General features: G+C 33.6%; 4 protein-coding genes across 8 annotated transcripts in view; 2 read left to right on the forward strand and 2 right to left on the reverse strand.

Annotated features, from left to right (window-relative positions):
* The window catches only part of LOC102680347 (protein-tyrosine sulfotransferase), a 171,703-nt gene extending 169,591 nt beyond the window's left edge, over window positions 1-2,112 (reverse strand). For 2 of the 5 annotated variants that reach the window (XM_031510706.1, XM_031510703.1), the window contains exon 1: window positions 1,806-2,112. The gene's annotated coding sequence lies outside the window, so the exon portion shown is untranslated. Of the gene's footprint in view, window positions 1-797; window positions 1,095-1,805 lie in introns of those variants that run through there. The other 3 variants (XM_031510707.1, XM_031510701.1, XM_031510705.1) reach the window with 3 other exon arrangements.
* Window positions 2,113-2,571: 459 nt separating this feature from the next.
* On the forward strand, window positions 2,572-3,572 carry LOC102680084 (MKRN2 opposite strand protein). Its single transcript, XM_006616284.2, has 2 exons — window positions 2,572-2,696; window positions 2,788-3,572. The coding sequence occupies exon 2, from the start codon at window positions 2,938-2,940 to the stop codon at window positions 3,538-3,540; it is 603 nt and encodes a 200-aa protein (XP_006616347.1). The 5' UTR covers window positions 2,572-2,696; window positions 2,788-2,937; the 3' UTR covers window positions 3,541-3,572.
* A 168-nt stretch (window positions 3,573-3,740) lies between these two features.
* Window positions 3,741-6,493, forward strand: LOC102679952 (protein MTO1 homolog, mitochondrial). Its single transcript, XM_006616283.2, has 9 exons — window positions 3,741-3,965; window positions 4,034-4,333; window positions 4,433-4,609; window positions 4,676-5,083; window positions 5,181-5,353; window positions 5,480-5,926; window positions 6,003-6,106; window positions 6,199-6,259; window positions 6,344-6,493. Exons 1-9 carry the CDS (start codon window positions 3,755-3,757, stop codon window positions 6,434-6,436), a joined length of 1,974 nt encoding a protein of 657 aa, XP_006616346.1. The 5' UTR covers window positions 3,741-3,754; the 3' UTR covers window positions 6,437-6,493.
* A 7,047-nt stretch (window positions 6,494-13,540) lies between these two features.
* Window positions 13,541-17,538, reverse strand: part of LOC102680478 (probable G-protein coupled receptor Mth-like 1) — a 151,194-nt gene continuing 147,196 nt past the window's right edge. The window contains exon 7 of the mRNA XM_006616286.2: window positions 13,541-14,247. Coding sequence (XP_006616349.1) covers window positions 13,914-14,247 — 334 coding nt within the window. The 3' untranslated portion in view covers window positions 13,541-13,913. The remainder of the gene's footprint in view (window positions 14,248-17,538) is intronic.

Raw genomic sequence — 17,538 nt, forward strand, 5'->3', positions numbered from 1 at the left:
AAATATAAATTTAAATATCTAATAGCTAATTTTTTTTGTAAAAGATCGCATCAATAAAATAAAATTGAATAATAATACATATATAAAAAGTATAATATAGGATGTAAAAATATATGTTTAAATTATACAAAAATTCTTTTTTACAACAATACATATATATAAAGAAATGATTTTGAAACGGAAACTATTAATGAATCATCATTAAATTTTTATATATGACAATACGCGTAACCTTGAACTACACTTCCCAACGAAAACGAAATAAATATCGATGATGGATGAACATGATATCGAAGAAGATACGAATTGAATTTTATTAAATAACTTAAGATACATTTTGATTAGATAAATACGCATATATATGTAAATGAGAGTTATTTATCGTGAGACAAATTCACTCCCGCAATTAAAAAATGTTGTTGGCATTTGTGACATAACCTATCTTTCTCCCTTTGACGATACACTAATCACAAAAACCCGCGCCTATTCTAAACGATAATCACGTTTTGTTTCAACAATTCCTAGTACAGGCTTGCAAATAAAATTTTATTAAAATCTAAGGATTTAAAATCATAAAACAGAAGCTAAGTAAACGCGATTCATACGCGTGGTATGGTCATTGACGCATCAGGTGTCAGTCACCTCGAAAGGGTACGCGGTCTCACGTGTGCGCCTTCTACGATCGTTCTCAAGAATAATATTGACGCACGTGTCATGATTCTAGCTATTTTCTACTATATGTTTTTGCGCAGTATTTTATTTGGATATATCGAACGACATAGAATTAAAACTCACCAGTTTTTCGTGATAAACGTATCGTGATGGATTCTTCTTGCTCGTCCTTCGTCGTTCTCCTGCTCGTCCCTCTTTGCCTTTCACTGTTTCGCAACGTGTCAGCAGAAGAATTGATCAAACACTAGATTCAGAATAGTCACTTATCACGAATACCGTGCACGAGATTCACTATGATAAAACTAAGAAAGGCAGAAAAACATCGTACACTCGTACCGGTACAAACACACTACGAAACGCGGTACGAACACGACTGCTCCATACCGTACCATGGATCAGCTGCTACTATGGCAGCGCTACCATGGCACACGGCACGCGCGAGAACTAAGTAGTGGGGGAAGGGCGGGAACGCGCTAGTCAAGTGTAATATTGGTCGCATTTCAAGGTAAAGACTAAATCATTGATCGAAAAATGCAAATAAAAACGATTATTTAATCGCAAATATTGTTGATTAATAAAAAAAAAAAATAATAAAAAAATATTATTATATAATAATATATTTTCTCTGATTATTTTAAATATAAGGATTGATTTTTATATAATAAATAATTATCTTTTTAATTATGAAAAATATGGAATATATAAAAAAAAAAATAAAAATTCTTTAGATTGTTATAAGAAAATTTGTTCATCGAAATACTTTCTTGAACATATTTAAAATTAAAATCGTTTTTATGACTCTAATATAAACTACGTAATACATTTATTAATGTATGTATGTCAAAACTCATACTAATATGAAAAATATGAAATATTAAAAAATTAAAAAGTATAAAATTGCAAAATTAAAATTAAAATAATAACAAAAATCGAATAAAAAATAATAAAATTAAAATTGAAAAATTTGAAATTGTAATTAAAATTGAAATTTGAAATACGAAATCAAAAATCCTAACCTAAATCATGAAATAAATAATAAATAAATATTAATATTCACGAATATCAAAATATTCATAATCATTATGCTTGCTATACATATTTAAAAAAATAAATCATTTATGCATGTGACTTACCGTTCGTAGATAATAGCACAGCAACAGCAATAGCAATTTTCTGTCCGTTCATAATGATAATAAAATGTACCAACACTTATAAATAAAATCATAAAACGCGCGAAATTTTTCGTCACTATTTTTTTGTTACACTCGCGAATGAATGTATCGCGAATGTTAAAATACTTGCGAATAAATATACATCGCGTAAATATAAATAATATTTTACAAATATAAATCAGAATAAATATTTTAAATGCGAAATACAATTAAATTAAACGAAATTACACGCATACGGTCTCGACACGTCTAAACGAAACAACGATCGAAGCGAAACTGACTGATGACTGGTAATTGTATCTCAGCGGATAAGGTCGAACGTCGAATGTTTGGTATATTTCGAAGCGTTTACTAGGTGATTTATATGTTATATTTCAAATATGAAATATTTAAATATTATAATTTTTAATATTTTATTAAAATTAAAAATTACGCGCAATTTAAAAAATATTTTATATTCGGAAAAATGTTTATTTATTTAATTTTTATAAAAATTTTATTCATAAATTTTTCTTAAATTTTCATTTTAATTTATTTCTTTTGTATATGCAATAAATGTCAATATTTTTTATTCTATTTATATTAGTTAAATATTTATATCATAAAAAAGATAGATATTGTTTTTATAATTTTTTAAAAGATAAATATTTTAGATATATACGATATGAATATCAACTGCTATCATAGATAATCATTTATTATCTTTGTTACTTTATTATTATTACAAAATGTTAAATTTATTACAAATGTATATAAGTATATTCATATAAATATAATATATATGAATTATTATTAAGTGTATATTAATTATAAAAAGAGATACTATCAGACGAATATTGTAATTTGTAATAGGTAATGTAGCTTTTTATAAAATTATTTTTTTTTTTTGTTAATAGTATAATTTTAAAATTTTTTTGTTTAATATAATAAATTTTACTTGTAGTTTTTTTCGCATGAATTTATCTAAATATAAAGATAAGGATTTTGATTCTTTTTTGAAGATTCTTCATTGGTTGCTAAACTGCATGACATAACCTAACATTTTGTAGAAGGTGTTAGAGTTTTCCATGAAATAGCATTGAAATAAATTAAAATGGCTTCTGATTCAAAAATTTTATGTTTTCAACACTGCTGTAGAAAAAATGTATTTTGTAAAAGTGTTCCAGAAATATGTCCAATTTGTCATGTACAAATTATAGATTATAAAATAATACCTTTCCTTATTCCATATCCTTATAAAAATGCAGCATATGAACCACATTCTATAGTTGTAAAACCAGCTCATGGCAATTTTTTGAATGATTATCATATTGTAAATGACTTACATATAGGAGTAACAAATTCAGAAGGAATCGTTTTTGAATATGACAAAGTTGGTTTAGTAGTAAATGATTACTCAAAATGGATGAATTGTATTGCAATAAATATAATTCCTTCATCTTGGGTCAATCATTGGAATGAAACACTAAAAATAATGATAAAAGATCCAAAATGGAAATCTGAAAATTATGATGAAGTTTCAATGAATTGTTTTAACTTTGTCATAGAGTTTATAAATAACTTAAAATATGTAAATACAAATTTTATAGATAAAGAAACTATATGTGAAAATTTAATATTACCAAAACTTGGAGATGCACTTACATATAATTCCTTATTTATGAAATTGGAAACTACTGAATTTTTTATTTCTTAAAAAAATCCTACAATTTTCTTTATATAAATAAATATATAAATTCCTTTTTTTTGTTATATTATTATTTATGCATTTATTCATTTATATTTTAAGATTATTATATAAATATATTATGCACATATTATGTAGATATATATGTAATTATTAAAATAAACAATTTAATAAATACTTAATAGATTGATTTATTTCTTTTATCCTAGGATACTTTGATAAAATGATTTATAAAAAGATTGGATTATCTTCATTAAACAAAACTTATAAACGAGGATTTCTTTATTTTCTAAGAAATATTTCATTTAACAATGATCAACATAAATTTGATGTTATTGTTATTGGTGGTGGCCATGCCGGAACAGAAGCTTGTACAGCAGCTGCTAGAATGGGAGCAAAAACGTTATTAGTTACCCATAAGAAAAGCACAATAGGTATAAATTTATTTTTAATTGTTATTTTAATATTAAAGATTATTGAATAAAAATTTATATTTTTATAGGAGAGATGTCATGTAATCCATCCTTTGGTGGAATTGGAAAGGGAAATCTTATGAGAGAAATAGATGCTTTAGATGGTGTTTGTTGTCGTATATGTGATCTTTCTGGTATTAATTATAGAATACTAAACAAATCTAAAGGGCCAGCTGTGTGGGGTTATAGAGCTCAAATCGATCGTAAATTATATAAAAAACATTTACAGGAAGAACTTTTTAATATGCCTGGTTTACAAATATATGAATCCTCTGTAGAAGATTTAATCGTACATGGAGATTCTCCAAGGTGTTGTGGAATAATTCTTAGTATGTTTATTTTTTAATTGGATTATTGGTGTATTATTATTGTTATTCAATATTATTAATTTAAAAAAAAATAAAAAATTTATAAAAATCATATTATAGGGAATGGAACAAAAATTTATAGTGATGCAGTTGTTATAACAACGGGTACTTTTCTAAAAGGACAAATTAATATTGGTTTAGAAAAAAGACCTGCTGGTAGACTTGGGGATGAACCTAGTATTGGATTAGCTAACACATTAGAAAATATTGGATTTAGAATAGGAAGATTAAAAACTGGTAATTATATTATATTTTATTATAAATTTCAAAATTTATCTATATTATTTTTAAATATTTTTGCAGGTACACCACCGCGAATAGAAAAATCTACTATAGACTTTTCCAAATGTAATGCCCAATTACCAGATGAAGTCTCTAAACCATTTTCATTTATGAATGACACTGTCTGGTTGCCTGTAGAAAAACAATTAAAATGTTATTTAACATATACAACAAAAAAAGTAGAAAAAATTATAAAAGATAACATGCATTGTAATTTACACATTACGGAAGAAATATGCGGACCTAGATATTGTCCAAGCATAGAAAGCAAAATTCTCAAGTTTAAGGGACATGAGCATTCAATTTGGTTGGAACCAGAAGGACTAGATTCACCTTTAATATATCCCGCTGGATTATCGTGTACACTTCCAGCAGAGAAACAAGAAGAACTTATTAAATGTATTCCAGGATTAGAAAATGCAAAAATGGGTAAAATTGATTTTCTATTTTTTAGAATATTTCAATTACAATATTCTATATTTTATATAGATAATATTCTAATATAATTTTATAATCTTATATATAGTGAAACCAGGTTATGGAGTTGAGTATGATTATATTGATCCAAGAGAATTAAATGTTACACTAGAAACCAAAAAAGTTCCAGGATTATTTCTTGCTGGACAGATAAATGGTACAACTGGTTATGAAGAAGCTGCTGCACAAGGAATTGTAGCAGGTGTTAATGCAGCAGCTAAGGTTTCTTTTATATTATATATTTATATATTTATATATTTATGTTATAGAATTTTTCAATAATAACGAAGAAATTCATTTTTGTTAATATTATAAAATTTATAATATAAAATAATATTTATTTGATAGGTTCTTAATAAAAAGCTATTAATAATAAGTCGAACGGAGGGCTATATCGGTGTTTTGATCGATGATCTTATTACACAAGGAACAAATGAACCGTATAGAATGTTTACTAGTCGAGCCGAATTTCGATTGACTTTACGACCAGATAACGCGGATCAAAGACTTACCAAAAAAGGATATGAAATTGGTTGTGTATCTGAAGAAAGAATGAAAAAAACAGAAATAATTTTATCCAGATTAGAAGAAAGTATACAATTATTTAAAAATGAAATTCATTCTAATTCAAAATGGAAAAATTTACTCAATTTTAATTATACTAAATGTACTAATGCTAAATCCGCTTTTGATTTGTTACATTATAACATGATATCCATCGATATGATTATTAAAGCGCTTCCGGATCGCTTTGGACATCTTGCGCAGGATTCAATCATTTTAGAAAGATTAAAGGTTTGCAAAAGAAACATATATAAATATTTTTAAACAAATACAAATTATAATTGATTATTATGATCATAAAATACAGATAGAAGGATTATATGCACCGAACATTAAAGGATTGCAAGAAGAGATCGATGAAATTCGCAAAAACGAACAAATGATCATTCCATCATCTATCGATTATAACATGTAAGTTTAATTTAAATTGAATATGAAATAAAAATTGATATCTATTAGACATAAATATCTTTTTTAATAATTAATTGTATGTTTTAATATAGGCCTCAACTAAATTTATCCACAGAGGAGAAAGAAAAGTTCTCAGAATTACAACCATATACAGTAAGTATACAAAAGAAAAAAATATTTTGGATAGCATTTTTTCTTATTATCATTATAACATTATCTAGTATTTTATCTTCTTAGATTGCTGCAGCCACTCGAATTTCAGGGATTACTCCATGTTCTATTTTGCGATTAATACATTACATAAGGAAAAATGAACTTAATATAAAATAAAATATGATAATATATTAATTTAAATAAATAGTTTAACAAATTTTATTTGAAACGAAATGAAAGTATTTATTAAAATCTTGTCTTAAAATCGAAAACAATCCAAATTTTTAAAAAGTTATTCAACCGTAAACGTTCAATTTATATTGCTAAAAATAAAAAATTTTATTGCCGCCTTGTTTGATCATTAGATATCATAAATCAATTATTATATTATATTCTTAATAGATACTTGATTATTTGATAAAAATTATCGAATTTGTACGTTTATTCAAGCATTGAAACAAATAATTTATAAAATTATTGTTTACCTAATATCTTACGTATCAATATAAATTTTGTTTGCATATAATTCGTATTATTTCGAATTTATGCGAAAGAGGCAAAATTTAATTATAGTTATTTGTAAAATTCTTTCGTTTAATAAGATTAGAATAATTTAACTTACTATGCAGTTGTAGTTTCCGTTTTGGCTAACGTAACTAATGTCTGAGTTACATAACAGGGAAGTTGCTTGATTGAATTAGGAAGGGTTCGTCCAGCTTCAAACTTCTCACTACTAAATTGATGAAGCATACTCAAAGTAAACGTTATTACAAGATTACTAGCATAATCAATTTATTTGTTGAAAACACGCGGTATTTTCGCGTCGTTTAGAATTTTAGGGAATTTTTAGAGAATTCATGACATTTTATAAGATCGTATAAGACGAGGATTATTTTGATTTACATATATACATATATTTCTTTTAAAAATCTTATGATTAAAAATCTAAGATTCATTTTCTTTGAGAAAAAATAGAAAATGGAATAATGTATATTAGGGATTTTTACTTCATACTCAACATACATATATTATATGTATATATGTGTAATAAATAAAATTGAATTTTAATCCGTTTAATTTTTATCACACGTTCACGCACCGGCATAAATATGTATTCTATTTTAATATATATACATACATACATATCTTTTTGATATTTCGTAATTATTTTTATATTTTTGTTTTAGTAAACGATAAAACGATAAAACGATTTAGTAAAATATTGGAATCCTGATAAATTTTGCAGAGCAAATATAGCCAAGGAAAGCAACTAGTGAGAGAAAAAAAAAGATGTAAGATGGTAAAGATGTAACGTATTTTTAGAAAATTAATTTAATGCTTAAGAGATGACGTTGATTTTCAATTCTTATTCTACTTTATCCTACTTAAAGAGATATCTTGAATAGATTAGAGATGGCGCTGATAGTCAAATCTTATTCTATTTCTGTCCTACTCTCACGATCTTTTATCCTTCTTTTCTTTGTTTCATTTGCGGCATTCAAGAGATGGCGCTGATTTCCATATTTTTAGTTTATCTCTATCCTTTTTCCATTATATTGCTCTCCTTGTTTATACTTTTGGCGCGTGATTATAAACGAGGTACGAGATGTCAATTGAACACACTTTCATCGTTTCTTTTTCAAAACTACAATATTTCTTAACCTTCAATGTAAAAAATATGGATTTTTATATTCTCGGTTTAAATTTCGAATGTATATTATATTTATATATTTTTATATATATTATATATATATTTTATATATTTTTTATAATGAGACCTTAAAAAGATAAATATAAAATGGATAAGTATATCAATTTCAATCATATCAAATAATCAAAAAGCATATCAAGTAATTAAATATTTATAAAAATGATTAAAACAAGTTTAATTCTTGCAAATATGACAGTACAAAGAGTTAAGTAAGTAAAAGATAAAAATATAAAACAGGTAAATATATCAAATTCTAGAAAATTTTCACATACCATCTTTTTTCAGATTATATTTCCCTAAAAAATTCTTGCTCCTATATATCTCAAGAATCTGAGAAAAATTTCGTTTTTTTCCAATTATCTCCTAATAAAAAATTGTAAATTCGGACAAAAGTTTTCTCTATCAGAAATTTCGATTTTATATTAGACGAATGTAATCCGAGAAGAGATGGCACACGAAATTTTTCTATTTTCAAGAATAAATATTTTACACGATTTTTTATAATCTGTAGTATGCATTTATAATCAATATACGAATGTGTACGAATATTTTAACATATGTTCAAAAAAAAAAACTTTTCTAATGTATATGAACAGGGTTAGGATTATTGGATAATAAATCGAAAAAATTCGAAATGGAAACAGAAAGTGTACTAACAGTTATCATTTATTACCATTAGTGCGATAGTAAATACTGTTACGATACATTGTACAGGAATGGTGTACGATTGGCCGTAGTACAGGGTCGTTGTAATCATAAATTTCTCTACCATGGTAATCCGGCTGTTCTCTCTACACGGTTCTCTAATCGAGCCAAGACGAGCTCGCCACAAACTCGTCTCTAATACTCTCGACGAGTTAATACTATTGTCTCTCGATAATAGCCTCCAAAGAATCAACCTTTCCACCCGATGTAACAGTTTCGATACGATAAAAACAATTCTTTTCGCTGCTCTTTCTCCCTACATCGCGGTAAAAAATATACAAAAAGTGACGAACTATTTTGGCCAAATTTACGAAATCATTCGCCTCGCCAAGAATCCAATATCGAGTCGAGTATTGAATCAAGTATTATAATCAACAACGCATTTTTTTTTCTTTTTTCTTTTTTTTTTTTTCAATTCCATTCAACATCTTTTATCGATAAAAAAATTTCAAAGACTTTCCAATATATTCAACTGGTCACGATTGCGCATACCGAATGCGTTTCACCGCGACTTGGAACGTCCTCGATGTTAAATTCAACATTGGATTTTCCGCGCTGCGAATGCACGCACGTAAATTACGCGAAGGCACGCGGTCCTCAATAAGCGTCTCTCTCTCCACTTGATCGCGAGGATTTTCTCCCGTAACGATCGCAACGGTCGTTATCTCTTTTCGACGTTCTCCTTTCGTGCCCTCGTCGTGATTCACGTGTTCTCTTCTTAATTCTACCTCTCTATACTGGCAAGCTACCGTATACCGTATATATATATATATACATATATACGTTCTTTACGTGTATTTATGTATGTGTATACTATATATATTATACGTTCCTCTTATTGTTCATACGCCAACAATGACTACTCCGAATAAATTAATTTTAAGGCTACGTTGTTCCTCTTATCTCGTATATTATCTTAACTACGTAACGAACTATCATCGAATATCGTACGTTGAATGTTGAATTAATGTACATCGAAATCCGTCTTACGATCATGGCTTACGTAGAACGCGATTTTCATAATAATTGCTCGCATATATTTTTCTTTTCTTCGGTCTTACGCGACGGATACGAATAATAACTTAATATACGTGTCTACTCTACTTACTTATAATTAACATTTTAACATAATGACGGGAGAAATGTTATCTACACGAGGAGATGCAATGGGGCAGGCAACCGAAAGACAGCGTAACAGCGTTTGACGACGACAGCAATCGTCGATTGGCCGAGAATTCTCTATGCAATTGATCTTTGAACGTTCGTTGAATCGATTCAGATATAACGCGAAATAACACGACGGCCTAGTTCGTTCTTGCGACGATACATTATTGGACAGAATGGAAATTTTACAATTGTCGTCGTCGGCTCGTTACGCCCGCCATCAGCGATTATACACAGCAAGGGATTTATAACAAAGTTAATGCTCGTTAATGCGCTAATTACACTGTGCCGTTCACACGCTCGCATTGACACGCAATTATTCGATATGTGCACGCATGCACGACACGCACGCTACGTGGACGCGAATGTTGACGAGGTATCGTACCATCTCCCATTTCTCCCATTAATCGAAAAAGTTCGAAACTTCGACAACTTGGCGTTCCACTCCCCCATCCATACAACGAGAAAAGGAACTGAATATGATTTTAGAGAAACTATCCGTCCCTTCTGCGTTTCAAGATCCATCGTACGGGTTTGAGGACAAAGCAACGAAGTGCACGAAACGAAAAGATTATTTTAGATTAATTATTATCTGGGGAAACGAAGGCAGGGAGTGTTATACGTAGGATTTGATACTACCGATTCAGAAGTAAGTTCGTATTTGGAAAACATTGTCGAGTATCTTCGCGGAGAGTTCGGATAGTTTCGGTTTAACGTGAGCGAAGGGTACATGGCTCAGTCTCTTGAATGCACCTGAAGAAACAATGACGATGATTACTCTACTCTCGTTCACGTGTTGAGAAACTACGCGAACGTGCGGTCTAAAGAATAGCAAACTCGAGTGCGAGGTACCTAACTCTACGTGAGACGGTTTTTATGCGGTGCGTTCTATCGCACCCGGCGATTTCCCATGACATTCGTATTGCTTTTCGAAAACCAAAGTAACAACGCAAAAGAATATATATTGGTGTTCTGGAAAAGATTAAAAAAGGAAAATGGATTATACATTGATCAATAAAATAAGATGGACTAATGTACAACTATATGTATAATTCGAAGAGATAAGCTAGAACTTAAAGAACTAAATATTTGAATAAAAACTTAAGAATAATATAAATAATGGATAGATTATTATATTATATGAATTTACCAGATTCATATAAATGAAGTTCTATCGTTATCGATGCTTCGCTTCTTCGTATAGAATAGCAAGCGTAATTAATTAATTCATGATCACAAGTTGAATGAATCTGTGGAGGAATGTCATCGGAAGTTACGCCGGAAATCGCGTGGAGAAATAGCAATCTCGCGTTGTACACGCGATGAGAGGAGAACCGAGAAGGACTTCGTACGGTCTCCGCTTGTTTCTCCATTGTATACAATTCGGCACGTTGAACACCATGTTTGGAAGGCATTTCAGAAGGCATTGAATTCCTAATGTGTATTGTCACGAGTTGTCGTCCATTATGCCCTGACCTACCTACGTTTGACTTCGTGAAAGCGTGACTAATCCGTTTAAAAAAAAAAAAAAAAAAAAAGGAATCCTCATTGGCGATCATTCAAATTTAATCGATTAATTTCTTCAACTCTTTTTCAACTCGATCCCTATCCCCGTATAAGTATCATCTATATAAAATCATGTTCATGTATCAAAGTATAAAAAAAGAATATATATCGTTTTTTCTAAGCGAAACGAACGAACATGTTCGTTGTGCTTACAATCGACGTAGCGTAGTGTAAACGTTTATCAAAATTTTCCGCAACTCGATTTGAAAAAAAATCCGTTGCTTCGAGTCTTCTCGTTGAAATTTGAATTCTGTGGCAGTGAGAATACTTTCCTTCGAGTCCCTTTCATAATAAATTCTTTCACAGTCCGTTGCCGAGATCCAAAGGAGGATTACAAACTGTACAGATGGACGAGAGTAAATCTGAGAATGTCTCTGGATATAAAAAAAGAAATAAAACAATTTAGGAAGAGTTTAATTAGAGAAAATGACGTGCGACCGAAATGAACGACGTTACGAGACTTCGAATTCAACGCGTTAAATAGGTAGCTACGATGGTAACGGGCCACGGTGCCAATGCAAATTTATGCTAAAGGAAATTGAAGAGCGATCGCTCGTGGCTCCAGGCACGCTCGATGAATAACGAAGCGGGGCGAGCCTTAGAAGAAAGTACGGAATTCATCGTTCGTCCTTTCTCGACACACCGTGGTTGCAAACACGGGTCAAGGCCATCCACGTTCAATTTCACGATCGAGCGAGTCGAAATTTTCTCTCGATTGTTCATCGTGTTAAATTTTTCTAAAATCATCCACGTTACACCTCTGCGAATCGCGGAAATTGAAACAGGCCATGGCGCGAAAGTGCCATCGAGTCGTCGCGTAAAACCAAAGCGAACTGACGAGAGACTCCTTTCGATCTCGAGATATATTAATATCGATGATCCCTTATTGTCGCGAGGGGAACAAAAATTATCGACCGTAATCGCGGTCGATCTCGTTGCACTTGCCTGGCGCCACTTATTAATATCGAAACAGCGCGTCTCGTATCGGCCACACATCATCTCGTTAACTTCGTTCATCTGCACGTAATCGAAGTAATCGGTTGATCGTAACACGTGATAAATCATTGTGTAATCTATGATAAATCGTTCTCGTTTCGCATTTCAATTTACAGCCTCCTTTTTGAACTCTCTCTCTCTCTTTTTTTTTTTTTTCGATTAAAAATGAATATTGGCCGATTATCAATGGCGATGAACGATTCTATATCTGCGCTCGATATTTTTCAATCGATAAAATAAGGAGACATGCGTTACATTCGTACACTCGTTTCCACATCGCGCGAATGATAAGAAAAAAAAAAAAATGAACGAATACAAATGAATATTAATATCGACCAACACAGTCGCGACCAACATTTCATTTTTTAATCGGACGATAACAATGTGAAAAGTCTTAGAATTACCGTGGACAACGGACTCTCGCGTCAGTCAGAGTCATTCGCTCATTGTAACGAGAAGGCAAAATCCAGAGAAGATTGATTCAAACTACAAATTGCGACGACATCTGGGCAGGATCTGACGCGAGCGAAAGGTGGGGGCGTAAGTAGCGAGGAACGTGGTTCTCCCTCGAGAGGTAACTCGAACCGGGACGGGTCTTCTCTATGAATATTTGTCGCGTTGTTTTCTCCGCTCTCCATTGTGCTGCTCCCTGTCGCGACAATGAACTATTCAGAGTGACAGTGCTCGCGCGTTATGGCCGCTTTCCACCTAGCCCATGGGGGACACACACCGTGCGGCCGACCGCGGCCGACGTCACACGCGTGCTTCTTCGCGATCGTGTATCGCCGAGGTTGACGACCTCGAAGAGGAAAGAAGAGAAGAGAAGAGAAGAGAAAAGAAGTTTGGGAACGCGAATGGAACCAGGGCCTACTTCGCGGCCAGACGATCCTCGTGGAACGGGTGTCGTCGTGTCGAGAAGCGGTCGAGGGGATCGAGGAAGCCGAGGTTGTTTCAAGTTCAAGGTCTCGAGGTCGTCGAACCTTTAACACGAACTTCTGTCCCCTTTCGAAGTGACCTTAAGGAGGAAATCGTCCTTACGCGGTTATGCGCCTCAACGCTGCTTTTCACTTCTTTCACAGCGGATATCAACCCTTTTCTTTTCTCTTCAAATATAACATAATATCTGTAACGCGTTACGTTCACCCAACGTAATTGGAAATTATTTAATATTTAATAGAAGGGGAAACCAGCGTTTTCTTTTGGTCGATACTCAAGTAAATCAATCGAGGACGATCCTCCTCTGTATCGTTTCACATCGCGACGACTTTAATCCGAATCTAATTAATTCCGCTTCTTGGTACCGATCTATCAATGGTTGGACGTTTCGCACGTATGATCGCTTCGTATACAATGTTCTTCCGCTCGATCGACTTCCGCGTCTGTTCAACGTGTTTCGAGCAGGCTCCGCTTCCCGTCCACCGAAATTCCGCGTTCGTGGATAAACGTGGACGATGGCGGAGCGACGATCTCCGAAGCGCGGAGGTGAACGCCGCACCGGTCGGAGGAAGTCGCTTAGCAGATGGTTTCCAGCGGGGCGGTCTTCGTGCTCGGATTCTGAATCACGCTGTCGCCCATGCTGGGCATCCCGTGACTGGTAGTGCTCAGCCCGTTTCCCTGCCTTCCAGCGTTCGTCCTCGGGTTCCTGTTGCAGATCCTCTTCAACGCGGCGCGGACCTGGGGCTGGCAGCCAACCACCGCGAAGATTAGCACTCCCTGGAACGCGTTTATCATGTCGGTGAAGTACCAGATGTATTGAGGGCCACCGACCGCCCACGAGACGACGTCGGCCACCCAGGTGACGCCCATCACGACCACCAGCTTCATGCACACGCGGCCTAATGCGGCTCTGGAAACAGAAACATCAGGGTCATTCGTACGACGAGAGGACGACATCTCCTATCCGATCCTCGGACGGATTATGATCCGTTATTAAGGGAACGAGAAGCAGGAGGAGGAGGAGGAGGAGGGTCTATTAAGGTTTAAGCAGGTCTGTCGATGGTCTGGTGATAAGTTAATTGGTTAGAAGCAATCGTACGAGAGGATACGGGTTGCTCGCCTTGCTCGAGACTTCGGAAAGAGAGTATAGCCAAGGCGTTTATAATACTTGCGCGTGAAAGGAATTTTTTTTTGGAGAAGCTTGATTTATCGTTGTCGGGTTATTGTCGAAAGTCCAAAGGAAGGGAATTCGGAAGGCAGCGATTCAGGGAGACATCTATGGGAGACACTTGTGCAACAAAATTCTATTCTATATCTTTTCACGCGCAATTTCGAGAGAGGAGCGTTATTTTTCACGTTTTATAACGCGAACGTTTCTCGGCCAACGGTACCACGACGAATTTCCGGCGACAAAAAGCGACCCGATTCAATTAGCGCGGTGTTCAATTACGACGGGCATAAATCAGGCCGCAAACGTATCCGTTTGTACGGCGTGACACACGTTGCGCGGTAATGTATGCATCGCATTGTGACCAAAGTCAAAGCATTATTAATTCGTTCCGGCTGAGCATTCGCACCAAGTTACATTAGTGTCGGGTCGCGAAATTATAGTGTTATTATCGTAAAGGCCATCCAGTCCTCTTTTTCCCTTGATCGTGCGCGATTTTAAAAGCGGATGCTCGATCCTTTTATATCTCATTTACCGAATTTTTATATTCGTAACGCGTCGAGGTGGAAAAAAAAAAAAAAATTTTACTCTAAGAATAATAAAAGTTTTCGCAAGGAATCTGTAAAAAAAAATATTTATATCGTTGATTTTTTCTTTTTGTTTTTTTTTTACAATCGACTCGATTAGCGGCAATGAATGAAGCAAAATTGGCCGCGGAATCGGGTCGCGGAGTCGAGTTTTCACGCGACAAGCGGAACTTTCTCACCAGTTTTCCTCGCTCACCTCTTACGTCGTGGTTGGTCGTCGCGTTATTTTCGGCCCACCACCGGTTGGAAGCCGCGCATGTTCGCATGTTACCCGCTCGTAACAATTAGACGACGCAGCGAAAATAGAAGATCTCTGTATCCAGCTATTACGGGGAAACCACGCGGCCGTGTTGCGTATATATCGCGATAATTACGGTTTAATACGCGGTTAAAATAATAAAAAAAAGAAAGGAAGAAAGAAAGAAAAAACAAGCACATCGTTTTATGGAACATTGATCTAAAAGATGATTACACAGCATCTTGTTTGAAATCGTTTATGCGTTTTATAATTAAATTTATCCTTCACGAAAAAATTATTCCTTCACGATCTTATTTGAAATTGATTGATTGTTTGCATCCGAATAATAATCGTTCGAGGATAAACCTTATATTAATAAATTAAATTTATTCTTCATAAATTAAATATATATACGAACTCGTTACTAATTATTCATCTACGATCTATTATCTTGTTCGAAATAGGATTAGCAATCGTTTCTTTCTCTACGTCTTTTTTATTTTAATCCAATTAAATTTCAAACAAAACGTACTATTCACTTTTAAACGTACATCACGAAAACAAACAAATTAAACGCAATAAAATACTTTACAGCGTTAAAGACAAATCCTACAATAACAACAAGTGCAAAATTATTCATCTTTCAAATTACAAATACAAGAGTGGCCGTGGACAGTTGACAACGGTGCTGGACGGGGGGCTAATGGAAATATCGTCGGGATTCCGTCATCAATGATGCAAGGCTTTTATTATCGATCCACCGTTATGCCGCCGGTATAGGTCTGTCGGATATTATTCGGTTTGAAAATTTTATCGGTTCTGGTACGGTTAAAAAATTCAACGCCGCGCATCGATGCCTCCGAATCCGAAACAGCAAAACTGCAAACAGCAATGGGTTATTGCTTTGCACATCGAGAATGGACGTGGAGAATTCCGCCGGTTAATCATATCCATGGAAAGCAAATTAGTCGCGCGATCACGAAGGCGGAATGTGAACTCGCGCGTGCAGGATGAGCCTTCTCTCTCCTTTCTTTCTTGCTTGCTTTGTGGAGGGGGCGAGGAAACGCGTGATAAGCATGAGACTCCGTCCGACCAAGGAATGCAAACAAACGGTCGATCACCTGTATGAGAACAGCTGCGGCTAAAGAGGATACAAACGAACGCTTGAAAGAGGAAGGCGAAGGAGAGGAAAAAATATTCGATCGATCGATCGAACACCGTGAAATCGATTTTGTACGACGAAGGGAGCATAAAGGGCGATTAATGACCGAATTTTAAGTAGGAGAGAGAAAGGAAACGTGTACGAAATCGTGCGAGATGACTGCGTATTATGTAAATCGCGTAGAAAGGGAGTATACTTGTCCTCGAGGCTAATTTAAAAATTACTTTAAAATTATATATCGATAAGCGTTTATTTCGTAAAATAGCGTATTCCTGTGAAAAATATGGTAAAAAGGTTAATAACAGCAAGCAATTTTGTCTTATTTTTAACAAAGATATCGCCTAGGAAGCAATCAGAGGAGGATTAAATCATAATTTGCTTTTTGTAAAACATCGAATTTATATGAAAGAAAGAAAGATCGCGAATCAACTTGTTTCGTTCAACATTTAACATATTACAATAATTTTTATTTGCAGCATGAACGAATTCGTATAATCAGAATACACGATTTTATAATGTAATTTTCTCTTTTATTTCACTTTTATGGAGGATAGAAACGCTTCCTGTTTACGATATTCCTGATTTACTATCTATTTGGATCTTGGACAAAGTAAACAGTTTAAAGTTTATATCATCACTTGTAACTTACTGCTCGTTATATTTAGAGAATTGCAACTGCAAGGATCGGTCCTGGCATATTTCTAAGAAAATTTCACGAGAGAGAAAGAGAAAGAGAGACGAGGAATCGAGAAGAGGAATTTTTCGAAAAAAAGGGGATGATGGATCCACGCCCGACGAATGAACGAGGAGAAAAAGCGAAGCAAAGTATTATTCGTAGCCCCGTTCATAATTTTGTTCGACGCTTCAAATTAATTAATGCCACGTTTCGCCGCGTTTCGAAAGAAGGCAGGATCGCGGATCTACCGACGTGTTAATTGACGCAACGAGACAGAGGGGATGGATATGGATTGTTAGCGATGTCCGTCTCAGAACAGAAAATATCGACAGCATTAATAACAAAAAAAAAAAAAAAAAAAAAAAAAAAA

The sequence above is a fragment of the Apis dorsata genome, unplaced genomic scaffold (assembly GCF_000469605.1).
Source record: "Apis dorsata unplaced genomic scaffold, Apis dorsata 1.3 scaffold_256, whole genome shotgun sequence".
NCBI classification, from domain to species: domain Eukaryota; kingdom Metazoa; phylum Arthropoda; class Insecta; order Hymenoptera; family Apidae; genus Apis; species Apis dorsata.